This window comes from Pundamilia nyererei, unplaced genomic scaffold (assembly GCF_000239375.1).
Source record: "Pundamilia nyererei isolate P.nyererei 1_Seehausen unplaced genomic scaffold, PunNye1.0 scaffold00061, whole genome shotgun sequence".
NCBI classification, from domain to species: Eukaryota; Metazoa; Chordata; class Actinopteri; order Cichliformes; family Cichlidae; genus Pundamilia; species Pundamilia nyererei.
This window is the reverse complement of record NW_005187462.1, coordinates 657,189-683,102: the sequence shown is the minus strand read 5'-3', so window position 1 is coordinate 683,102 and position 25,914 is coordinate 657,189. Positions and strand designations below refer to the sequence as shown.

The window sequence follows — 25,914 nt, the reverse complement described above, 5'->3', positions numbered from 1 at the left end:
AAGCTGCGTGTTTTTCAAAGCAGATTAAAGAGCAGGACAGGAAGGGCCAGGTTTAAGGAAACAGGAAAACTGATGCAAGGAAATGAACGACGTCACCAGACAGCCCACTGCAGTCTACGATCAAGTAAAATCCAGACACAGCGCAAGTATGGATTCTTTGCTCAAGTCACCAATGAAACTTGTACTTTTGACAGGTACGTGAGCTAATTTATACTCGACGGGTACCAGATGTCTTACTGGGAGACTGTTTTAAATGTATGTCCCTCAGAGGGGTCCGCATTATCAAGTATTATTAGTTTGGAAAGGTGGTTTTGTTTAACATAAATTTTCTCTTCAACTTTATTTCTTTTGGGGGGGTTTAACCGGTTTTTGACAGGTACGTGTTGCTTTTCGGTTTAAGTTGAAGTTTGATGGATTGCATGACTGACTCTGCAACTTTTAGGAATTTGGAGGTTAACATGTTTTGTTTTTTATATAATCACACGTCTTCAGGAAGGTTTGGAATAATAATGTTGTGGTGTAATTAAAACATACACAGTGTGTCTCTTGTGTCTACGCAGCGTGGCTCTCGAGTCTGATGGGCCCATGCGTCCCCTCTGACATTTGTGTTTCTTGTCACACACTTGCAACATGTAAGACCTTGAATGGATCAAACAAGGCCTGCTACTGTAATCACGGATACACCGGAGACGGAACGACATTTTGCAATGGTGACTACACGCACGCATACACAAATCAACCTTTATATTAAAGAGCACACGCAGCGAGACTGTGGAAGCCTCGACTATTTTAGGAAGCCTTTGTTGCTGTGACTGCGTGTCGTAAACAACAGTATTAGGCCTACGTTTTGAAACAAGCGGGCTAATTGAACATTTTTAGAACATTACACTTGACGGAGCAGAGCATAGATGTGAGGCGTTAAAAATATAACTCTGGGTGGGTTAAAGCTTCTTATGATGGCTCTCGATGGCAAAAACGTTTGTGTCAAAACTTAATGAGGAACAAGGCACTGCTATGGTCATATTATCAGTATAAATCACTGTGACTTGTGCAGCTTTTCTCTTCTGGAACCATTTATCTCTGATTATCTCAAAATAGTCCACAGACATGAAGCAAATTAGCGACCTAAGGATGCTCGTGTGCAAGCAAACAAGATTTATTATTGTAATTCAGCTTAACTCTGGCCAGTTTAGAAAATGTAGGCAAAAGGAATGGCTGAAAAAAACTTAAGGTCTGTGTAAGTCATTTGAAGTTAGTTTTCTCGTGTTTGTTTGTGTATGATGCCTAAAAAGTTGCCACAGAGTTATTCACCAAGGGAACAGTGTGAAGTGGAACATACGTCCAGATACAGCTTTATTAGAAGGATTTTAATGGCCTGCATCGCCTACAGTCGGCATTGTTAGTCCTGTTATGTTTCTGGGCTGTTTAGAATTCCTGGAACCCCTTTGGTTTCCTGGCCAAATCTGACCGCAATCACCGCTTACATAGTCCAAGGGCCAAAAGTAAATGAAAATGTTAGAGGGGTTTTTTTTGTTGTTAAGGTTACACTGAAGCCAGAGACGCAAAATTAGGACAATATTAACTAGCAAGAGCATTTCAGACTGTGTCTGCTCATGCTTTATTAAATCTGCATTTTTACCAAAACTGTTTGGAAAATTCACATGAAACAAACAACAATTGTAGATTTCACACAAACAGGAAGAAAAGGGTCATCTTTAACTTTTAAGAAGTAAGTGATGATAGGAGGGTAAAATGGATCCATAAAAACAGGACATTCAAGTGAATCATGAAGTATGTGGGTGAAAAGTCTGTGAGGATGACAGATAAAGGATCACATGTGCTATGGGAGTATTTCCTCTCTGACTATGGTCACCTTTCTCGCTGAAGCAGAGGATTTCCCTTACCGGACAGATTGTGTGCCAAAGGTACAGAGAAGAGGAAGAGCAGAGTGTCCATCATACGTCGACAAGTAAAAACAACAGTGGAAAGTCTTAGCAGGTCCTTGTCAACAAGGGGCGGAAGGTGTGTTTGGAAGTAAAAAAAAAAGCTGGAACAGCATTTTCTATAATGAAGCAGCATCTTCAGCAGTGCTCGGTTAGCCTGGAAAGCAAAATATTTTAGGTAATTTGACTTCCATGAAATCAAACACAGGCAAACAACTGCAAATCAGTCACAAATGGGAACTATTTAAACTGCGTGCAAGTTACACCCAGCCAAGGCTTTAATCAAAAGAAGACTAACATCTCTGAGCTTCATCAGCTCATCCACACCACAGCCTTCAGGATCACGATCACATTTGGGCATTCCTGAAACAGCAATCATGGATCAAACTTCAGAGTGTACTTGTGTTAACATGCGCTCAAAGTAACTCAACAACAATGATACTAAAAAGGATCTGGGAAGATGTTATGTTGAGTTTTATGGTTTAATATATAAATTGATATGAAAAAATAGGTTGCTTTTTTCTCTCCATCCAGTACAATTTCAACAAATTTAGGGGCAAATACATAAGTTCAAGTTGGTTCTTGAAATTTCCAAAAATGCTGTCTTTGTATTATTTTTGTGACATTTTGAGTCAAAATCCTAGAGAACACTTTGCATAGCATATGGTTAATCATGGAGGATTAAATTAAGATTTCATTTTCAAAAAGTAACTGAGTCTGAGTATTTCAGTGATTTTTAAATTAATGCTGCACATTCAAAGAAGAACTGATTTATTGTTGATTCATTTCTCGTTAGAGTAAAATGCATTTCAGCCTCAACACAAACCTGGACAGGAAATGAATCTGCTGAGACAAGATGGAAATATGATATTGTAACAGTTTAAGAATAAAAAGTAGCCTTTTTCAAAATGCTGTAACTTTTAATTTGTAAAAAAACAAAAAACAAAAAAAAACCATGAATTTTAATGCAAAGCAAAAATGCAGACTACATCAAACTCCTTTCATCTTTGTTCTGGGTCATCTGTTAACCAGCTGGTTTACCCACTCCATGAGTAACAGAGTAACAAGCTGAATCTACTTTGCTTATTGAGGATGAAAGATTTTGAGCTCATTTTAGCGTTTGTATTTCCATTTCCTCACCACAGATGATGACGAGTGCCAGAACGTGACTAATATCTGTGGGGACAGGGGCCAGTGTACCAACACAGTGGGCAGCTACTACTGTAAATGTGTCTCTGGATACAAATCGACAGGACGGGACGAGTTCCTGCCCAACGATGGCACTGACTGCATCGGTAACGTCTGGTTGACCTGTTCTGGATTTAAATATACCAAACTTTGTTTTGATCAGTATCATAAAGAGTTATAAAGAGTTATAAAGTTTAACGAGGTCGTGAGAATGAGTTATCAATGTGTAACATGTGTGCAAGAACTGCTGGTCACATATTTGTATTTAAAAAAACCAGCCAATTCTTATTTTGAGGTAGGAATGCTGCCTAGACAAACATCTGTAACTGCATTAACTTTGTCAGCGAGCAGCCAACGTAAGGGAACATCAAACTGCTTTGCTTTAATCGAAGCTGAACTCTTCATTTGCATCTTTCAGATATTGATGAGTGCGAGTCAGAACAGGTCTGTGGACCAAACTCAGACTGCCATAATACAAATGGATCTTTCAATTGCACCTGTCAGCGTGATTACATCCTGACTTCAGGCCCTAAGCACTTTCATCCAGAGAGCAAAGTTAGATGTAAAGGTCGGTATGAGGATGGAAGAGCACACACACACACACACACACACACACACACACACACACACACACACACACACACACACACACACACACACACACACACACACTGATCCTTACATTCAAGGACATACATCTTTTTTCATCTTTCTTTTTTTTTACTTGCTTTTACACATCTACACACAACCCAGACACATCCATTATTGTGTGTGTGTGTGTGTGTGCACTGTTCACTCGATGCAATACATCGAGTGAACAGTGCAATACTGAATTGTTTGATGTTTTAAGTAAAGTTGATGATAAAGAGAGCTGCTGTTTTTTTCTAAATGAAAGGCAGACTGGCGAAGTCATGGTAGTGAATTAAAGATGCGCTTTTGCAAACTGTTTGTTTTCCAGAGCATCCCCAGAAATACTGCCATGACAACACCGGCTGCGTGACGCAGGTTGTCAACAGAACATTGGAATCTGTGAGTACTCCTTTCTCACAATTTTAACCAAACGGGGTAAAAAAGAAAGGATAAGATGATGCTGCCCTCTGTTGGCGAGAAGGAAGACAAACAGAGGGTGGAATAGGAAAACGGCTGAAATGACTGGAGATTGTATGATAACAAGGATATGCAACACCAGCCGCTATGATCCAAACACAACCTGCAGTTTCAATCAGCAGTTTCGGTTTGGAGTCCTGCCCCCTACTGGAGAGTAAAGTTATAGCAGGACCAGTTAATGGATGTCATGTAGCACATTTTGTGTTCCTTGTTACAGGAGAATGGGAGAGATTTAATTAGCGTGTGGTTAGGTGATGATTTATGTAAAACTGGCTCACTAGCGTGATAATGAAGCTGAGTGTAATCCGTCGTTCATGAACTGATGTTTATAAAGAAAAGCAAAAAATAAAATAAAAAAATTCTGAAGGTCATATTTGGGGATTTACTGCATGCAGCTGTGATTAGTTTGAAGTTAAGAGGAGTACGTGAAATTTTTTTAGCATCTTTTCAAGTAGTAAAAACGCTTGACACAATTGCCGCCTTTTGTAGAGAGTCTTCACGTGATTAGATATGTGCACACGTGTGAATAGGATGAATAGGATACGTCACGTTTTCATGTAAAGTTTGGTCGTTTCACAGCTGTGATCCAAAAAAACATAACAAGGACATCTATCAATCTAAACATTTCTCCGCCACCAGATGAGCAACCTCACGGAGCCCCAAAGTCTACTGAAAGAAATTGCCAAGCAGACGTCTGGTGAACTTACTTCAGTGGAAGTGATTGCATATGTTGAGGCCTTGAGTAGATCCGCATCAACACTGGGTGCCACGGAGAAGGATTACGCTGTCAAACCATCTGCCATCAACTCAACTCTCTCAGTAATCTTTGTTTACCATTCTTGTTTCTCAGTCAACAGTTGGAAGTCTGCCTGAAGTGCAGCTATGCTTTGAACTGGTTTAAGAAAAAGTGGCACTGGTTGCAGCCCATTGCCTTCTTAACAGTTACGCCTTGGAGATACTATTACTTTCTGCTAATGTGTCATTTTTATTATTAGCACTTATTATTTTGTTGTTGTCCCAAAGCTGACAGCAAAATTACCCATTAACCAATAATTTTTTAAACACAGTGTAGCTGCTGCTTGTATTTAATGAAAGGCCAAAACAGCCAAACTGATGTAAACATCCCGTTCTAATCATACCTAATTGGAAGCATATTGCAGTGCAGACATAACATGCATTACATGCTATATTATTGTGCACATGTTATACTCGAAGCAAATCTTTTCAAACAGAAATTAGTAAATGCAGTAAACAACCTGGTGGAGAAGGATGAACTGGTGGCTTGGACCAGAATGAAAGAAGAACGTCGTGAGCATACCATCACCAAGCTGCTGCATGTTGTTGAAGAAAGCGCTCTGTCTTTGGCCAGCAATTACAAAACTCCAACAGAGCTTGAAATCAAAGCTACAGATATGGGTGAGGCTTTCAGTTAATTGTCACTGTGATGCATTTAATTCCTTTATTTGCTTTAAAACCAGACAGGGCGCTCCTACGTTTGCTTAGAAGTTTCACTGTTTAAAAAAAATCATCTGTAAACATAAATGAATGCCATGAATTAATTCACCCTAAAATTCAATGAGCGGTTCAAAAACACAGAAAAAAATTACTAAAGGTATCAAAATACACAAAAGGCAGTTATGAAAAAAATAATATGAATTTTAATACAGCATATGTATTAATTCGATATGGTAGTGTAATAGTAGGTGTTGCCCGTTATTATTATTTTATTTGAATTTTCAGTCGGTCATCAAATTATTTAAATACTATTTATTTATAATTTTGAACCTCATGGCTTCATTTCACTGTTTTATTTTCGAGAAAGTGAAACTTCACCCTCGTGCAATGTTGAATATTTTTGGGGGGGTACGGGTTCTTTTTTATTTATTTATTTAACATCTGTCCTCCTTTTGTGTGCTTGTTGTTGCTTTGGATCTGTCTCCTTTTTTCTGTTTCAGCAGAGAGATATTCTTCCAAGTTGTAATCTCTTTTTAGAGCCAAATAACATTTTAATCCACTTTAGCTTTTAGTTTCTTCTTTTCTGTGTCCCAAATAGCTTTCCTTACAGTGTGTTATGATTTGGTTTATTTTGATTGGTGTTTGAACAGCAGTGATAGTTACAGTGTGCCTGATAAGACTCAGTAACTATCACTGGGCTCAGCTCTCCAGTTTGGCGAGGCTTTGAAATGGAGAGGGTTATCCCTGACCTCTTTTTTTTTTTTATCCTCAACCGCAGAAGTGAAACTCTTCACCTTCGAGGCTCATCACACAAAAGCCAAACTGTCTGCTTCCATGAGAGGAGATCATATAAATCTAACACTGAAAGTGAGACCAGAAGAAGACCGAAATGGTAAAGTAGCTTAAAGCCTAAAAGGAAAATCAGATGCAATCTGTGCCAAAAAGAAAAGTTTGTATTAATTTTTTTTTTTCCTCAGGAAGCGTGTCAGTGGTGTTTGTGCGATATGACAGCATCAGTGACATCCTGAAGCCGAGCAGCGACCCAGGTGTCACTGACTACTCGCGGTATGCAGGGACGGGGGAAATCACTGTCAACTCCCAAGTCATTGCAGCAGCCGTCAAACCTGCTGACGTTTACCAACTTGACCATGTCACCTTCACTCTGAGACACAGTGAGGTACAGACTGCACAGAGTGCTGAGGCAGGCTACATTGTTTGCTTTTTTACTTCTGCATTTGTAGAATGTAATGTCAAAACATATACTGTTTCAGAAAGTCGCTGCTCCTCTACACATGACTGCAGCTTTTCTTAAGGGAAGCGATTACTAGAGATTTTCATTCATTTTTATTCTCTATATAAATTCAGTCTAATCCTTTTGCTCAATTTGATCAGGGTAAATTAAGAGCAGCGATTCAAAATAGTTTATGTTACTCAAGGTTTTTCATTTCGAAGCGTCGTGTGATAAACAAGCTAAATACGGCGTTAAAAACAAACATTGCTGCTCACTTTTGTGCCACTTTAAACTTACAGCTAAACTTTCTATTCTGCAAACGAGTCATTTATCAACATTAGCTAATAGGATCTTGTTCAGTTCTCTCGTCAGTATCTCATCATATATATCCTTGTCAGACTGGGGCGTTGTGCTTTTGTTGTGAGAAATAGCTTCCTCAGTCCCAGATTGGGTCTGGCAGTAACCTGATAACTGCCAGAGTTTCCATTAAAGTCAAATTTGAACAAACTCACATGGGAGGAACAGTTAGCGCTTTGTGTAAAGTTTTTATGAAATTTTAAGATTTCGCACCGTGTATTTCGGCAATGACCTTTCATTTAAAGGGAATAGCTGAGGAAACGTGACGAGATTATGGAAAAACGTGGGTAATGAGATAAACAGCCCTAAAAATTAATGTACTGGTGTTTTCTTTTAGGATAATTAAAATGTATGAAAAAGTAAAATCATTATTTTTGTTGCTCCCTTGAGTATTAAGGCTAACAAAGGATGAGTTGATTTATTTTCGAGCCGTGAAAATTCTCTGTGAACTGCCTTCTTTGAAGAGCAACAATCAATAATTTGGGCCCCTTTTTTGTGCAGATACTTTTTACTACTGAAGCAGATTTTTTTTCTCCTGTGATGAACGGGATGCTTTTTTCTTGCCTGCACCTTTTAAGTTTTTAAGTAAGGACTTTGAGAGTATAAAATACACAATTTAAAACGTTGATATACAAACATATTGTCCTGGTATTTTCTTTTAGGATCATTAAAACATGTAAAAAAAAGTAAAATCATTATATCAATATATTATATCATTGTAAAATATATATATTTGATACATAATCATTTAGAATAGGCCCAGTGAGCCCAGCAAAAAAGCTCATGTGCCAGTGATTAATGATCTTCCCATTACATTTGTTTTCTGTGCTCTTGCATGTCAATGGCAATATTAACGTGAAAACTTGGAAAAAGCAAAGCTCATAAATAGTGTTAGAATCAATAACAGAACAACAGACCTTCGATGGGCTGTGATGATTTCTCACAGCTGTTTTGATGAGACCAGCTCTGGGATCAGTTTAAGCCCCTATTGATTTGTTATCCCAAAGCAGCGAGCTGCAAAAACTAATAATAACTCCACAGTTAACAGTCTTTGTTCCTCTCCATCCCCTGAAGCCCATAGACACTAAAGCTGATGTGACGAAGTGCGCCTTCTGGGAGTACGAGGCGGATAGCCTGCAGGGCCGGTGGGCCACTCACGGCTGCAAGACAGTCCACGTCAACAGCAATGCGACCACTTGCTCCTGCAATCACCTCACACACTTTGCTATCCTCATGTCCTCTGGGCGAGCCAACGTGAGTGAGCATACACTAAATTACAACAGTGAAATATGGAGCAAGATCAAGGAGTTTTTTAACAGCTTTTTTCACCAATGTTTCCACGGTTACTGAGGGAGAAATTTCATTTCATGCAAAATAAACACTATGTTGTCTTGTTTTTAAGTCATATATTATTTGCTTGGTGGACAATTAGTCGCCTGTTAGCTGAGAAATTTTAATATGTGGATTTATCTGTGAAGATGATGGAAATTTCTCTTGCGCTGCTTTGTTTACAGTAGAAAGATAAAAAATCAACTAAAGCCAAATGCAGAGGAAGTCTGAACAGGTCCTAGAGGCAAGGTGACTCAGTGCACATGTTTGGCATCTATAAGAGATATCCACCCACTACTTTTTGAAACCTTCTCTCACTTTATTGTTGGTTTCAATTCCAATTTAAATTGTTTGGTGAATTTCACACCAACAACGAGGAAGTTACTTTTTTTTAAACTGACAACAAACCACTTGCCTATAATGTTTGGACCAGTATCGCCCCAGAACGTCTCCAAGCACAACATGCTGCTGTAACCCCAGCCTGTGCCTATGTTATGCCAAATGATTCCAAGCAGAAAAGACAACAACTCGGCGCTCCATGAAACTGTGAATGAAACGCCTCCCTTTCCATTCGCTTCTCAGCTGGTGGCCCACTATACCATCCTGACCCGGATCACCCAGCTGGGAATGATCATCTCGCTCATCTGTTTGTTCATGTGCATCTTCACCTTCTGGTTCTTCAGTGAAATTCAGAGCACCAGAACCACCATCCACAAGAACCTGTGCTGTAGCCTCTTCATGGCCGAATTCATCTTCCTGGTGGGAATCAACATGTACACGCATAAGGTGAGGATGCCCTTGACGTAGTGAAACGTGAAATATCGCGAAATATTGTCCGTTTGTCAGCTTTAAATCTGGTGTAAATCTGTTCTTATTCGACTTGCAGATAATTTACTTTATGAAAATGAAAATAGAGAGTAACAGTACATCTCAACATGCACATTGAATAAAGATTGCAAAATACACTTAGAGTATATGAATACTGTACCACTTTTTTAACACAGTTTTATTTAAACTAAAATTGTAAAATCTCTGTCTTTCTCTCTCCCGTCTGTTTCTTGGCAGCTTTTCTGCTCTGTGATTGCAGGGCTGCTGCACTACTTCTTCCTTGCGGCCTTTGCCTGGATGTGCATCGAGGGCATCCATCTGTACTTAATAGTGGTTGGCGTCATCTACAACAAAGGCTTTCTGCACCGTAACTTTTATATTTTCGGCTATGGAAGCCCAGCGGTAGTGGTGGCCATTTCCGCAACACTAGGCTCCAAGTATTATGGCACAGATAAAGTGTAAGCTGACAATATTTGCAGCTTTTTTATATATATATGTATGTGTGGATAGACAAAGGGTCGTAAAATGACTTCTTCATTTTTCAAACTCATTCAGGAAGCAAGATAAACAAGTTACATTAATTATAAGTACAAGGGGACATAGATTAAATTTGGCCTGGAGGGACATGAAGGAAGTTGAAGATGGTTGTGCCGTGGGGCAGAAAATACATTCTGAAATGTTTTGGGTACCACAGAGAGCTTGATAAAAAACCCTAAAATAGTAGCCCTGTTGTTTATTAGTGTAAAATGCTATTACAAAAGACAAGAGATAAGTTATGCAAAAGACGTGTTGATTGCTTTTTTTAGGGGGTTTTAGGGGTTTTATCCTAAGATAAGAAAGCTTATGTACAGTATTATTATAATTAACATCAGGGAATTTTACACTAAGGTGGAAATCATAATTTGCTAAAATATGAATCAAACGTATTAAAATGTTATTAAATATTATTCCATCATAGGTGTTGGCTCAGCACAGAAAACCACTTCATATGGAGCTTCATCGGACCTGCATGTTTGATCATCCTGGTAAAATCATACATCATGACTCATGAATGTGTTCAAATAAGCAAGTAAAGTAATTTTTTTTAATAACAGATATTCATTTGATTGTTGTTTTTCCACTAAAGGTTAATCTCTTGGCTTTTGGAGTAATCATCTATAAGGTATACCGGCATACTGCTGTGAAAAAGCCTGAAATCAGCCACTATGAAAACATCAGGTAGGATTATCTTTACTCCCGTTGAGTAAGTTGGAAAAAAGAAGGGGAAAAAAAGAAAGTCAAGTTGTAGGTTCCTTATCTGGTGGATTATTAGGGTATCATGTGGTGCCTTTGCAGAATTAAATTACAGCTGAGTTCTTTGTTGATTGAGAAAGGAGCTTAGCCATGTGCAGGGTGTTTAAATCGGTGCTATCTCCCTCTCAGGTCCTGTGCCCGTGGTGCCTTGGCTCTGCTGTTTGTGCTCGGTGCCACCTGGACGTTTGGAGTCTTGCACATTCTCAATGAGACAACCCTCACTGCCTATTTGTTCACCATCACCAACGCCTTCCAAGGGATGTTCATTTTCATCTTCCTCTGTGTGCTGTCCAGAAAGGTAACATCAGCTTTTTGGGTTTTTTGCTTTTTGCTTTTTTGAATCAAATAGAACAAATAGACCCCAACAAAACACATTTTATATAGTCAACTGAGAATATTAAGGTGAAGATATTAAGGCTATATGAAAAAAGAAACCTGTGTGTGAGCAAATGTGCATTTTGTGTTAGGATTTAAGCATCCGAACATGCTCAGTTTGTTTGGGTTTGCCATGTTTTCTCTCTCCCCAGGTGGTCAGATTGAGGCATAAATCTTTCCCTATCAAACATTTAATGAACTGACTGAAACTTTTCCTGTTAGTGTTTTGACAGGTCACAAACTAGTATACTTGTGAAATATATAAATTAGAGTTAAAAGTACAAAATATCCAAGTGAAGGTTTATAAATGTATGAAAACCCTGTAAATATGTTAACAACACTGGCACAGCTCACCACTGTATGGATTAAACATACATTGTATTATATCTAAAGCATATTTCTGTTGTGTGTGTGTGTCTTTTCAGATTCAAGACGAATACTACAGGCTTTTCAAAAATGTCCCCTGTTGTTTTGAATGCCTAAGATGAATTAATGCAGCCAAAGCCAGACCATCTGCACTTGTATAATAATAGTCTATAGTACAGCTTTTTAATATCCTGTGACTCGTGCTTCCACTTTTGGGAAAAATGGTGTGGGAGGATTTTAGTACAGATGTCTAATAAATTAGAACATGTAGCAGTGGTAGTTTCAAATGTCTTGTTTGCTTTTTAACAGACTGGAATCATAATTATGCAGCACACTTTTTGTTTGATTGTTTGTTTTGTTCCATAAAGTACATAAAAAGCCAAACAATTGCATTGCCTTTTACACAAAAGCAATTCTTGTGAGAGTAACAATAGAATAAAAATAGTTTGCATATGTTCAGTTTAATTGAGTTCCTTTACCTTTAGTGCCTTTATAAGCATTGCACTCCAAATAATCAATGCCTTGTCCGTCTTTGTTCTCATCTTTTGTTTGAAATTGATTGTAAATTATTAAAATAAATGTGTCAAAGCAAAACTTCTCTGTTGCCCATTTCTTTTAAACCGAAATGCAAAATAATCATTGGGCTTGGTTAATGCATTCATCAGCCTTCTTTGCTAAATAAACACACTGGTAAGTGGACAGGAAGTCCAACATGAATGGCTGTGTGTCCTGTCCATGCGCCACAGTAACAATTGGATAGGCCAATGGCCCCATCTAGTGGAGATTATCAGGCACACTCGTTCTTCCATAAACTCAGAGTATTTTTGCATTATTTATCTGCATGTTAAGAAAAAAAAAGGTTGTAATGAATTAATATGTGTTATCTCCTCAGCACACAGCATTCCTTAACTATCTGTCTCCTAGGCTGTGGGATCTTTTAATGAGGTTAAGAAACGTCAGCCTGGGGTCTAGCAATTAAACACATTTACCAAAAACTTCATTATTGTCTTCATGCTAGTACATTTGCATATATCATGACTCTACTAATAAACTGAACCTCGAACTTTTGAGTGAAACAAACGAAAGTGCTCTATTTTATAGAGCCAGGAAACGCTCTCATGCTGCTCGTTCATTTCAGAAGTGGGGAGGGAACACTGTATATTGCGTTAATTATTAATGTATAGGACACGTTTATTGATTGGAGGGTGCTAGCAAGCTATATCCTACAATACCTATATTACTGAACTAACAAGAAAGCAGTGTGTGTCTACTACAGCCACCCAACAGTCCTCAGACTATCTGACAAACTGTATGTCATTATTAAAAAGAGCATAATAAAGCGCAGGTGAAAGTGAAAAAAAAAACAGCAGTTCCTTAATTAAAGGAAGTATAGTAGGGCGAGTTTTTTCATCTTTATTTATTTATTTAATGAAATAATAAACAACCATCTAAATGGTAAAGGTGCTCTCACTGGTGACACAGTAGGCACTGCCCTGGGAAACGTATAAGTACACATCAGGTTTGTGTTTATTTGTTTCACACATGGTTCAACAGAATTTCGTTTCCGACACGCAAACATCATTCCCATTAATATAGCACTGCACCCATGAATGGAAAGGAGCAGGAGGAAGAATAAATTCTTATTGACACCTGCCCCCTATCTGAATACCAAATAGTGGGCACCTACAACCAAAGAGCACTCTAACATTTATCGACACTTAACAATGCAAAACAAAACAACAAAAGAGTAAAATCAACAGTGTACAAAACCACAAGATGGCAAAGAAGAATTGTTCCTTCCACAATGAGCCCAAATTACTTTTGTGTTCTTCATATTGAAGATATTGAATTCATATTGAAACACATTTTAAAACGGTGCATATTTGTACAACTCTTGAGATTATCATGGAGAGAGCTCCATATTCTTATGCCTACAACTGTTGGACACATTTGCCAAACTGATGCTTACAATAATAATAATCCTTCTACTGTCCCCACTTCCTGAACACAATACAAATAAACTTTGTAACTTAAGAGTAATGTATTATTATTTTTTGCCATCATTAATAATGTCTGTGAGGTCACAAAATCTTCTAACTTCAACAATTTTGATTTTATAAACAGATTATTTGTATATTTAACATTATGAATCACTCGTAGCATGCTGTAGAAAATGGGAGCAAGCAAATCTTATATCTGTTAGCGTTCCTCACGTTAGCTCTGCAGATCTGTTAAAGCTTATGGGAATAAGGAAACACAGCAAAGAGACCTGAGAAGTCCCTCAAACGCTGCACTGCAGCAAGTGTTGTGGCCTGTGTCGAAACCCCTGAAGGTTTAAAGCTAATAAAGTTTGGAGCCAGACGTCTGTGACTGACAGGTAGATACTAATATATCAGTCTGCTAGGCGTGTCTGTGTTAGTGCTCTTTTGATCATTTTAATAGAGAAAATAATATAAAATTACAGCTTTTTATTTGTTTAATTGTAGCATATACAAAAAGTCTTTGGTCCAGTATCTATTTCTGTTTTATTTGCAGGTACATGTGCATCTGTCCAACGTGCTAGACTCTTGACAAGCCTGCCAGTTGCAGCTGATAACTGAGCACGTAGCTCTCTTTCTAAATATATTTACTCGTCTGGCTCAAAAAAAACAAAAAATCCCCAGGGGGATGTCACGGTGGCCATATCCCGTTTATGAAGTTTGTGACCTTAACTAGAACTTTCATTATTTTTCTTATTTTTAAATGCACCTATTTAGTCTTAAACGCTGAAACAGTAGGATATTTTAAATCTGTCAGAAGACATATGGAATATAATTTTTTCTGTGATTTTGGTACAATGTTGCCATTTTTTATTTCATTTGAATCTATGATTGTAATTGCAGTTGAATTTAAAACCATAACTGGCTGCCACTCAAGTGTGTTAACAAACATTATTTAAAACACGTTTGCAAGCTTCAAGACAAAAATATGATATTCCATATCACCCTAGAGGTGAAATACAGACTGGGTGTGATTGCACAAGACAGACGTGCATTGTGAAATGTGAGCACGACCCTCACAGTTCAGACAAACGCATCAGCTGATTGCTGCTCTATGTCATCAGCCTCAAACTTCACATACGAACAGGGATGTTTGTTAACCCGTTTAGGCCAAGGCAGAATCTTTAAATCTGTAAAGAAGAGCGGCGTGTGTGTGTGTGTGTGTGTGTTTGGTGTATTATGAACATATTTGAAAACCAAGCCTTTCACTGATGTCTAAGAAGTAAAAGCACAAACCCGGGCAGCAAACAGCTTTCTCCCTTTACTTGAGACACAAATCTCACTGCATATTTCGTTTTTGACTGAGCAGCGGAGCTTTGAAAAATGTGTTTATTTCTTCTTCTGAATGATGAAACATTGACATTTTCACAATGTTTATCTGTGATATAAAACATATAAATAGGCTTTGAATATATAAATTATTTTTAAGCCAACTCAACTATTTTTTTAATGAAGGTAACCCACATTCACAACTGTTGTAAAATATTCAAAAGGATAACATTTATTTATATATAATGCTTTTCTACAGACACACTGATTTTGGGCACTGGGGTATCTCGTAAAAAGACACTTTGACACTTTGACCAGAGAAGCCAGGGATCAAACCAGTGACCTTCCCATTAACGGACGACCTGCTCTGCCCCTTAAATTATCTTTGACATATCATTTGTGTCGCTCTGACAGCGCCACGGGTTAGCACGGCCTCACTTCAGAGAGGGTGTGTTTATTTTATTATGTTCTTTGGCCTTATCACACGTCTGATGTGCTCTGAAGGATCAATGAGTAATGACAGCTCATGCATATAAAAGGACAGCTCTGAAACCTGATCTCCACTCCTCTCTCACCATGCGGGGTCTTGTCTTCTTCTTCTGTTGCCTTGTGGCTCTGGCCAGTAAGTATCATTCACTCAGTTCTACTTGTAGGAGGATAGCACCCCCAAACTTAATAATCTTCTAACTTCTCTTGAGAAGTTTGGGTAAGAACATCCAAAAAGTCCCTTGTGAGTGTCTTTTATAGAATTGTTGTACTGTTATTGTAGGATTCAGGTTTATTCAAGCAAATACTTAATACCTGGATAAGATTAGAACAGAATAGAATACCAATTGATTTAGTTGTCTCTGCTAACGATACTGGACTATTCTTCTGGAGTTTTCAGATTAAGTGTTTATTAGATGCCATGTGTGTCTTTTAACATCTTAGAAAACACTGTTGTTACTCTAACAAGGTGCCTGATTGTTGCATTGTGTTGTGTAGCATTGACGTAGACTCATAGTGTACCTTGCAGTGTGTTATAATGCTTACACTATGTTTGACTTTCTTGCTTTTAGCTTGCCAAGCTGTTCGTTATGGTGAGTCTTTTTCCTTAATCTTAATCATAAATCCATCATATAATAATAATATTCTCTTCGAAATGCTTTAAGTTAGATGGTATTTAACTTTAATAAAAACACCTTTCAGATCTCACCCTGAATCACAGGAAAACCTACGAGTACAAATATGAAGGAGAAGTGAAATTTGGATCCGGCAAACCCAACCGAGCCGAGTCTGGCGTGAGGATACAGTGCAACATCAAGATCTCTGGTGAATCTCCACAAGTATTCATTCTTCAGGTGAGAGTCCCAGCAGACAGTAATATAAATCCACACACTGGTTACTTAAAGTTATAAATGATGCGCATTTCATCTTTAGTAGGCTTGATTACTGTAACAGCATCTTTACAGGTCTACCTAAAAAATCAGTCAGACAACTACAGCTCATTCAGAACTCTGCTGCTCGAGTCCTCACTAAGACCAAAAAAGTGGACCACATCAGTCCAGCTCTGAGGTCTTTACACTGGCTGCCTGTCCGTCAGAGGATAGACTTTAAAGTTCTGATGCTGGTCTATAAAGCTCTGAATGGTTTAGGACCAAAATACATCAGTGACCTCCTGACCCAGTATGAACCTTCCAGATCCCTCAGGTCATCTGGATCCGGTCTTTTATCAGTTCCCAGAGTCAGAACCAGACACGGAGAAGCTGCATTCAGCTTTTATGCTCCTTATATCTGGAACAAACTCCCAGAAAGCCTCAGATCAGCTTAAACACTCAGTTTATTTAAATCCAGGTTGAAGACTCACCTGTTCTCAGCTGCATTTGAATAAAACACAAAATCCAAAAATTTCAAAGCTTACATTTTAACTACTGATTTTATCTACTGTTCCTTTTTTTCATTTTAAATCATGCTTTTGATTTCTTTTTGTTTTTTAATGTCTCTGTAAAGCACTTTGAATCACCTTGCCGTTGAATTGTGCTATATAAATAAACTTGCCTTGCATACACAGCAACACAATGTTGGCCAGTTAATTTGAAACTTTATTTATAAATCCAAACATTATGTAATCATCACTATAGATTCTTCAGAGGTCAAATGAGTAGACACTACTGAGGCTTCAACACCCTGACAAAATGATTTCTTTAAGACATTAAAGCGGTTTCTACTCTAATTTCAATGTTTGCACACCTACAGCTGTGCGACGCTGGCTATGTTCCAGCATCTTTCTGTCTTCTGCTTTACAATGTTATAACTACAAAACTGTGAACTTGTAAGCTAATAATACTACATACAAATGACAATGTCTGCACACTTTTGTAGGGTCACACGTTATTCGATGTGTTTTGTTGCTCAAATCTGAAAAATATTTCTTTTTTCTGTTCGGGCTTCAAGGTTTCAGACGTGACCTTCGCAGAGCTCAATGGCATCACAGGGAAAAGTGATTTCAGTCAATGCCCCAAGCTCAGTCAGCGTATTGCTGCCCAGCTCGCCAAACCTTTCAAGTTTGAGCACATCAACGGCCATGTTCGGCAAATCCAAGCAGCTCCTGACGTCACTGAGACCACTGTCAACATTGTGAGAGGGATGCTGAGTTTCTTCCATGCAACTGTCAAGACCTCACCAACTGTCTATGAGCTGGAGGAGGTAAGTCATCAGTTTCTGATTTTTTTAGTCTACCTCATTAGTAAGAATGTCAATAACACAAGTTTTATTTTGCGTATAGGTTGGAATCCATGGAATGTGTCAGAACAACTACGCTACTGAAATTAACAAGCAAACAAACAACATGAACATCACTCAGGTTGTGGATATCGACCACTGCAGAATTAAAGCAGCAGTGCAAAACGGAATGGCCTTTGCTGTCCTCGACAAAGAGACCAAACAGGTTTGTTTGTCTCGTCGTAAATGCAGCTGATTGTGCGATTTTAAATTAAATCCAGCAAAATCATCTCCGTTTCTGTTTGCGTATGCTCCAATCTAGAGAGGAGAATCTATGTTTTCTACTGTGCAATACCTTTACACCATCCAACCAACAGAAGAGGGCGGCATGGTCAAAAGTGCTTATGCCCTCGAGCAACAGCACTTTAGTCCCTTCAATGTGAAGCGCGGTAGTTTCAGAATGGAAGCAAAGTAAGACAAGAAGTCATCTGCATGTTATACCTGCTAATTAACTTTAGCTGCTGCATAACAAATAAAAAAACCTTCTCCTGCAGGAAGGAAATGGTACTGATTCGTGTGAGTGAGGGAGGCAAACCTGCCAACGTCGGGCAATTGCAAAACAGGGGCGACATCGTGCACAATTTAGTGAACTCCAACGCTAATATCCCTCTTGTGATGCAGGACCTCGCAGAACCAAAAGCAAAGGTAGGGATCAACTGGTGTAGCAAAATTTCCACCAGAATACAACAAAAAGAGTGAAATCCTTCATAGTTAAACAGCTAAAATCAAGAATAACTGATGAAAATCTCTGCCCCTGTTTGCAGGCTATTAGAATGATCAAACAGTTGGCTGAGGATCATAAAAATCAGATTAAGAAGGAAACAACTGAGGACACCTTAAAGGTGTATCAGCTTTTGCGAATGCTTCAGGACAGGGATTTGGATGAGATGTGGGTGGAACTGGCAAGAAACAATGAACACAGGTGAGTGTTTGTGAGGTGATTACAAAAAGTAATAATGTAGCAATTTATTTTTTTTTTTGCTTTTTTTGTCCAAAATTCATGGATAACAATAATGTCTGATAAAGAGCTTGCACATACTTAAAATATATATTCTTGGAAATACCAAAAGTGGACAGCTGAGACATAAACCCTCTGTCGGGTGGTGGTCAGACACATTTGTTATGCACTGAATGCACTGTGTAATACAATTGTGATTCAGCAAAATACTACTTAGTTATACTACTGCTACTACTTTAGTTATTAGTTTTTCTATACCTATTTAATAGGAGTTTGGAATTTACTGGAAATTAATCTGCACTGACAGACATATGTGTAAAAGTTGCTACATTTTTATGCTTAAAGGCACTAATACTCGTTGAGTATGCTCATTTGAATGAATGCGGTTGATGGTGTTGTAAATACAGCCTCTAACACGGGATTTACGACAAACTTTATGAATAAAGCTGCAATAAAAGTATCATTATTAAGTTATTAGTTAACTTTTTGTGAATATCTTTGTACCCAGTGAGAACATGTTTTTTTAAAGCTCAAAGTGAGACTCTTTTACGGATAACCTTTAAAAAAAGCTTTTCATTATGAAGAAGAACATTTTTCGAGGCTACCTCTGAAGCCTGATGCTGATCCACTTCAGCTGATTATCCTTCGACTCAGTTCAGGAGGGATTTAGTGCAGCGCATTAACAATGAGGAATAGTTTAATATTATGCGAGGCATAAATGTAACAACTTAATTAAAACCTTATAAATATCTTTTGTAACATTTTGGTATACACCTTCCCTTCATCTGTGTATTTGAAGGATAATCTTTATCTGAAGTATTTGTGTATGTATATTAGCTCTCTTCTCTCTTCTTTTTCACTTATTAGACGCTTTTTCTTGGACATGGTTGCCGAGATCAACGACGACAGAGTCCTCAAATTCCTGCAAAAGAGATTTCAGGCAAAAGACGTGTCTGCAAATGAAGCTGTGCAAACCCTTCTGATAGCTATGAATCATCTCCAGCCCAGAGCTGAGCTGGTTGAGAAGGCTAAAGTGAGTTAGCAAACCTGGATGGTGATACCATGTAACAAACAAAAAACAACAACAAAACGATCACCTAAATGACATGTCGATCTTTCGCAGGAAATAATGAACATGGAATTCATCAAATCCAATCCTCATTTGTGGACTGCTGCCATGTTTTCTTTTGGCTCTCTGGTGTACAAATACTGCGCATATCATTCACCATGTCCACAAGCTGCTGTTCAGGTATTCACACATCAACAGGTGTATGCTATGTAATGAGAAATTATCTGTGCAATGGAGTGTTAAGGTTTTGAGATAACTATTTAAGTAATATTTCAAATTTAACTAGAAAAAATCATTTTGAGCTTAAATATTGAAATAATACTACTTCAAGTACTGTTTTCCCCCAAATTAACCATTATAATTAGAAAAGATCTGAGATTACAGTCGAGATCATCCATGTGTAAAATGATAAAGCAAGTCAACAAGCATTTTTGAAAAAAAGGTTAAACATGTATTTGTTGTTTTAACTAGCCACTGCTCAACCTTGCCAATGAGGGCCTGAGAAACCACAATGAAACTAAGATGTTCATCGCTCTGAGAGCTCTGGGCAATGCAGGTCATCCAGGCAGCATTAAAACCATCACCAACTTCCTCCCTGGAGTCGCTGCCAACCCCGTAGACGTGTCGTGCCGTTTGCAGAGCGCTGCTATGCAGGCTTTGAGACTGACAGCTCGCAGAGATCCTCACAATGTAAGAACAATACATGACATGCAGTTGTTGTTGTTGTTGTTGTTTTTAATATATGCAGATAACTTGCGTTTAAAATGTCACATTTTTTAGGTCAAGTGAAGTATTTCATTCTCTTAACTTAGACCGGTAAAATCAAGTGGAAAGCGTCTTCAGTTGTCTTTCAGGGCTCACTGAAACTGAAAAGAAACTGTGCCAGAACATAATAGTTTTTGTCCTAACAGTAGCTGGCAAATGTGTGAGCTTTGACCATGGTTTCCCCAACAGCTGATTATTATATTGCTTATGTTTTCAGGTCCAAGAGATTGCCCTGAAAGTGTTCCTGCAAAAGAGCTGTGCCCCTGAGACAAACATGATGGCAATCATGGTCATGTTTAACACAAAGCCATCAGCGGCTCTTGTCTCCACACTGACTGCACATCTAGAGAGAGAAAAAGACATCCATCTCGCTAGCTTTGCATACTCTTACTTGGAAAATATAGCTAGATCCAAGACTCCAGACAATCACTATCTGTGAGTATAACAATAAAAAAAGGGGCTGTATCTTTATCGGTGTTGCTTTTGCTGGTATATTTTACATGATATCTAATTGTTTTTGTGTTTTCTGCTAAAGTTCAATTTACTGCAGTCTGGCTGTGAAAAGCCTCGCTGCCAAATTTGGACGTCTTAGCTACAACAGCAGATCATTCCGAATGGACATGTTTGATGGTGGGTTCAAGTTCACCAATAATTAGACCACTTTTGAGGACTTTAAGTAAATACATTTACACTCACATATGAAAATGACCATTTTTGCTTTTCCAAATGCAGATGATTTACTGATGGGGACATCTGCTTCACTTAATATGTTGGGAGGTCCAACAAGCATCTTGCCCACTGAGATCATATCACAACAAAAGTATTTTGCCATCGGTAGAATTATGAGGCTAATGGAGGTACAGAGTCATATAATATCCTTCAAATAACGTTTCCCAAACACAAACTGTAATCCTGTTATTTCTTTTGATTCCAGTTTGGTATCCGTTCCGAAACACTCAAGCAGCTGATTGGCCCCAGCATTCCTGGATTTAAAGGCGATTTTAGCTTCAGCGACTTTCAGGCCATTTACAATGCCGTGAGTATTACATCAAAGACGTCAAGGGAAAAATATCAGCTGTACTATGACGCCAATTGATGTGGGTGTCCACTGTGTCGTGTCATTTTCAGCTTAAAAACTGGGAATCGCTGCCAAATGATAAACCGATCATTTCTGCCTATTCACGCTTGTCTGGACAAGAGTTTTTCTTTGTAAACATCCAGAAGGATCTCCTTGAGTACATCAAAGCAGTAAGAATAAATTGGCAGAGACATTGCTGATCTATTAAAGACACATGATGATACCTTGATACCTCTTACAAGATGCTGTCCTGTGATTTTGCATGTAGGCTGTTAGTCCTTCTGCACCTAAAGGAACCCCTGTGTGGGCTGCCATTGAGCAATTGCAAAAAGGACTTTCATGGCATTGGACGAAGCCTTTGTTGAATATTGAGGCTCGTTTGTTGCAAGCTACCACCCTGGGTTTGCCAGTGGAGATTGCCAAATATTATCAAACAGTCACCGGGATCACCATTAACGGTGAGGAATAAAACCTTATAACAAATGGCAATCACATTTGTTTATTATTGAAAAATGTACTTGGGCTAAACATTTGTGCTTCTTTATGTGTGTTTATAGCTAAAGCTGCAATAAATCCACCACAAGTTCAGCATCTCGGAGACCTGATGAATGCAGATATTTCACTGGAATCTGAGGGTGTCGTGGGGTAATTTAAATAGATAGATACCCAGTGTATTTGGCAACTATCATCAGTATATGCGACAAACAATTTGTTTCAGAGGTGCAAACACTAACTCTATCATTACACTTTTTATTGTAGATTCACAAAAGATTTCTGGATTTTCCACGGGATCAACACAGAGCTTTTCCAGTGCGGTTCAGAGATGAAGAGCAAAGCTCCCGTTGAGCTGCCATTGAAGCTTTCTGCCAAGATCAATGTTGGAAAAAGAGTTTTGGAACTTGACATCCCCGCTTGTAAAAATGAGTTTGAACTCATTTCATTCAGGTATGTCAAGATCATGATTATGTCCCTCTACAGCTCTAAATACATTTACTAGATCAATTACCAACCAGTCTCATTTTTTCTTTACTTTAGTCACTGCAGTGTGATTCCTTTTACTTTATATAAACTGGTCACTCCACTCCAGCTCACACTGGAACTCACAGGAGCTAAAACACAAGAATGAGTGCTTTTCATTCATTCAGATTCATCAAGAAGCTAAATGTACTAAATAAATCCGACATTTCCATTTTACAGCTCCAATCTGTATGCAGTCTCAAGGAACATTGGAGATCCAGAATCCCCTAAAAGGACACCAATGATACCTGATGAATTTAACTCCCAACAGGTACAGCCAACACCTTTGGAAGATTACTGTTACACGTTCATTTATTGAAAACTGGCAACAACTTCTTCTTGATTATTGTTTTTCCTTCAAACAGCAGCCAACACCAAACAACTGGTGGCGAAAGGCAAATATGTGTGCCAAGAGCAGCATGTATGGAGTGGGTGTCTGTGTGGACTATGACATCAGGAGACAGTATTTTAACAACGAATACCCCCTCTACTCTATAATGGGATTCACCCATGCGGCCATCAGAGTAGTCCCAGGTATACACAGCAAGTTCAGTGCACCATATGCACAGATGACCTTTATGTCGTGCTTCTTCACTCACATGAGACACATGAGACTACTACTTTTAAATGTCTTTTTCACACATATAACCAACAAGAAGGCCTGTGTTAGGTTATAAAGGTATCCTGTGCTCATGTAACCTGATGCACTTTTTTAGCTGAGGCGACCAAACCTGTGGAGAAAATCCACTTGGAGGTTCAATGCAAACCCGCCAGTCATCCATTGACCATCCGCCATGTGTATGAGACTATGAGGAGGATTGCACAGGTATTTGAAGACTTCTGTAACGTTACATGTGCATCACCTCTTCCTGTCTTTTATCATTTAAAATTTTCCTGTTCCCATGTTGTGTTTACAGGAACGATCCCAGGAGCAATCAAATTCCGCATCAAATGAACGGGAAACCCGTAACAGCCAAGAAATCATGATGGATGTACGTTAAATAGGCAAAATACAGAGTACTCTGCATTTTAATCTGACATGCACTAAAAATAATATAATATATGTGACATATATGTATATATTGACTTTGCAAAAAACACTTCCCTCAGCTTTATTTCATCCATCTACAATAATTCACACTCACTTTGGTATTACTATAAATTTAAGACATAACATGATTAATATAAAGTAAGTACTGTCTCATATCTTAGGCCACAGCACCTCAGCCTGTGGTCAGCATCAAAGCCATTGCCATGAGTGGTAACCAGAACCTTGAGGGTTTCGATGTGACCCTGTACAACCCATCTGAAGGAGACACTCTGAAGGCCCAAATGATCGTGTCCCATATCGGAGACGCCGCCAACTGGAAGATGTGTGTCGACGCTTCTGCACAGTCTCCTGCTAATGTTAAGGTAGAAAACCTATGAAAGCAAGACTTTCTTAGTGATTTATGTTTAATTTGATGTGTAAACTGCCAGGACTTCATTTAATGGCATGGCATCAGCAGTTAATGTGTCCTGGTCACAATCATTGTCTCAGTAACTAAGGTTTGGCATGTTTTTTATTCATGTCCACGGCCTCCTTAAATCACTGGGGAAAATATTCCTTAGCAACATTTTAAAAAAAGGCTGGTGTCATTATGTTCCCATATTTCTGCTCTCTAGACAATAAAAAAGAGTAGTTAATAAGCAATGGCATGCTACTTGGAAAAGTTTTAAAGAGTAATATTACAACAGTTTGGCATTAAAAAGTAGCAGACCTTTAAGCTGCTGAACATGTAAAAATCTTGGAGTAGATAATGATGTCCTTATTTTTTAATAACATACTTTTCCTTCTTTTTAAATGTGTCATATTTTTTAAAAGAAAGCGCTAAAGCCATGTGTTTGTTTGTGGAGTGGTGCTTCAACGTTGACTGTGTTTGTTCTAGGCAATGATTAGTTGGGGAGCTCAATGTAAGCCCTACAAAATATCGGTGATGACTGCTGCTGCACAGTCCCCTGCTCCCAGGCAGACACTTGAAGCCAAAGTAGAGTGGGCCAATGTGCCAGAAGAGATGGTGAATTACTGCTCCAGGTGAGTTTCTATAAAATGTCCAACTTCTACCAAGAAATAAAAGCTGTGACAAGTTAAATGATTATCATGAGGAGATAAGATTTGACATTCTTATCACCTTCTCAACCAACTTCCTTGAAATGTTTTTTGTGTTAATGGATTTTATCCACTCCAGAATGGAAAGATACATCCCAGGCATGGCTTTGCTTTCCGGCTTCAACCAGACATTTGAGAGCAATGCCAACCAGGAGGTTTCTGCATCAATTGTATGTGCCTCATCCGACAGCATTGATGTGACCATCAAACTTCCAAAGGTTTGACAGGAAATATTGACTACATACGATTATATATATATAAACCTTCATACACTGTAGCTAATCATTCACTGATGTGTCCTTTCTTCTGTTTCGTTAAAAGTATACAGTCTTTCGTCAGGCTGTTCCACTTCCATTTTCATCTGCCAGTTTCCGTGTGGAAAACACAGAAAGAAACGAACAAGCCTAAAAATGTGTAAGCAAACGAAACATGTCTGATTAGGAAAACTGAGGGTTCACTGTAATCGGCTGAGTCTTTTTATGTTAATCCTTGTGTGTTAGCATTGGTCTCTGTGTTTGTGTGTGTGGCAGTTGATTAATTTTTGTGAAAAGAACAAATGAGGAGCTGTGCCACTTTTGCTTACTGTCTAAAATCTGTTTTCTGTTGTAGAAGGACATCAGAGCACAGATGGGAGCCAGATGCCTCGTCTCACAGTGATAACAGCGCGACCAAAAGCTCACCACAGTGATGAAACTGAGGAGCATGAAAAATGTATCAGCAATCTGTTAGATGTCACCAGTTTGGAAATAACCTGTAAAGGTCCTGATTTATTAATTTGAATGCATGTTATTATTTGAACACCATCAACTGAACTGTGTGAATTCGTACCTACGAGTACGCCCACTGTGCTTGAGTTACACTTTGTTTTTTCTGATTCTGCTACAATAAATGTTTGTGCATCCAGCAATGTGTCGAATCTTTTTTCTATTTCTATTCTATTTGTACATTTAAGTGGCTAAACTGTAGTTACACAGTAGCTGGAGCTCCTCTGTCTCTTGATTAAATGTAATTAGCAATATAACCGAATATCTCACACATGCCATCGCAGTAACGGAGGCATAATCCACGCTTATTGAGGCGGCTTTCGGCTAAGTAAGAGTGCAATGAGCAGTACTGATGAAATCCCTGGAAATCTTCTCTTTTAAATTAACTTATAGTTAGAGTCTTAACCATATTTGATAACAGCTCTGCAGCCTCTCTGGCTTTGTTTGAAAAAGCAACTTGAAACGCATTATATAAGAAATTATGCTCATCATTATTCCTTGCATCAGTAAGGCCTCCTCAGTATTGGGGCCCGATCCTTCAGACTGTGAGATAGCTTTTTTCCGAAAGCCATCA

The 25,914-nt window shown here is 38.5% G+C and overlaps 2 protein-coding genes across 2 annotated transcripts; both read left to right on the top strand.

The window, feature by feature from the left end:
• The first annotated feature begins 89 nt into the window (after nucleotides 1-89).
• adgrl4 (adhesion G protein-coupled receptor L4) lies at nucleotides 90-12,060 on the top strand. The gene is made up of 16 exons (XM_005734909.2): nucleotides 90-194; nucleotides 561-710; nucleotides 3,089-3,238; nucleotides 3,550-3,699; nucleotides 4,090-4,160; nucleotides 4,878-5,057; nucleotides 5,471-5,654; nucleotides 6,472-6,585; nucleotides 6,671-6,870; nucleotides 8,356-8,535; nucleotides 9,193-9,396; nucleotides 9,676-9,896; nucleotides 10,397-10,463; nucleotides 10,565-10,656; nucleotides 10,861-11,029; nucleotides 11,532-12,060. The coding sequence occupies exons 1-16, from the start codon at nucleotides 149-151 to the stop codon at nucleotides 11,592-11,594; spliced, it is 2,241 nt and encodes a 746-aa protein (XP_005734966.2). The 5' UTR covers nucleotides 90-148; the 3' UTR covers nucleotides 11,595-12,060.
• A 3,296-nt stretch (nucleotides 12,061-15,356) lies between these two features.
• vtg3 (vitellogenin 3, phosvitinless) lies at nucleotides 15,357-24,984 on the top strand. Its single transcript, XM_005735018.1, has 27 exons — nucleotides 15,357-15,402; nucleotides 15,839-15,859; nucleotides 15,969-16,120; nucleotides 17,214-17,465; nucleotides 17,545-17,706; nucleotides 17,803-17,951; nucleotides 18,035-18,185; nucleotides 18,305-18,462; nucleotides 19,366-19,531; nucleotides 19,622-19,747; nucleotides 20,039-20,257; nucleotides 20,550-20,767; nucleotides 20,868-20,962; nucleotides 21,065-21,189; nucleotides 21,267-21,368; nucleotides 21,461-21,580; nucleotides 21,679-21,868; nucleotides 21,968-22,055; nucleotides 22,170-22,355; nucleotides 22,608-22,698; nucleotides 22,796-22,961; nucleotides 23,144-23,253; nucleotides 23,345-23,419; nucleotides 23,640-23,840; nucleotides 24,356-24,501; nucleotides 24,656-24,794; nucleotides 24,898-24,984. Exons 1-27 carry the CDS (start codon nucleotides 15,357-15,359, stop codon nucleotides 24,982-24,984), a joined length of 3,741 nt encoding a protein of 1,246 aa, XP_005735075.1.
• Nucleotides 24,985-25,914: the final 930 nt, after the last annotated feature.

Excerpts from the sequence above, each read along its gene's own strand:
- adgrl4 (XM_005734909.2), top strand. The coding sequence starts at position 149 with ATGGATTCTTTGCTCAAGTCACCAATGAAACTTGTACTTTTGACAG. Across the intron at positions 711-3,088 it reads CGGAACGACATTTTGCAATG|ATGATGACGAGTGCCAGAAC; the intron begins GTGACTACACGC and ends TCCTCACCACAG. Across the intron at positions 4,161-4,877 it reads TCAACAGAACATTGGAATCT|ATGAGCAACCTCACGGAGCC; the intron begins GTGAGTACTCCT and ends CTCCGCCACCAG.
- vtg3 (XM_005735018.1), top strand. The coding sequence starts at position 15,357 with ATGCGGGGTCTTGTCTTCTTCTTCTGTTGCCTTGTGGCTCTGGCCA. Across the intron at positions 17,707-17,802 it reads TCGACAAAGAGACCAAACAG|AGAGGAGAATCTATGTTTTC; the intron begins GTTTGTTTGTCT and ends GCTCCAATCTAG. Across the intron at positions 21,869-21,967 it reads CACCGGGATCACCATTAACG|CTAAAGCTGCAATAAATCCA; the intron begins GTGAGGAATAAA and ends GTGTGTTTATAG.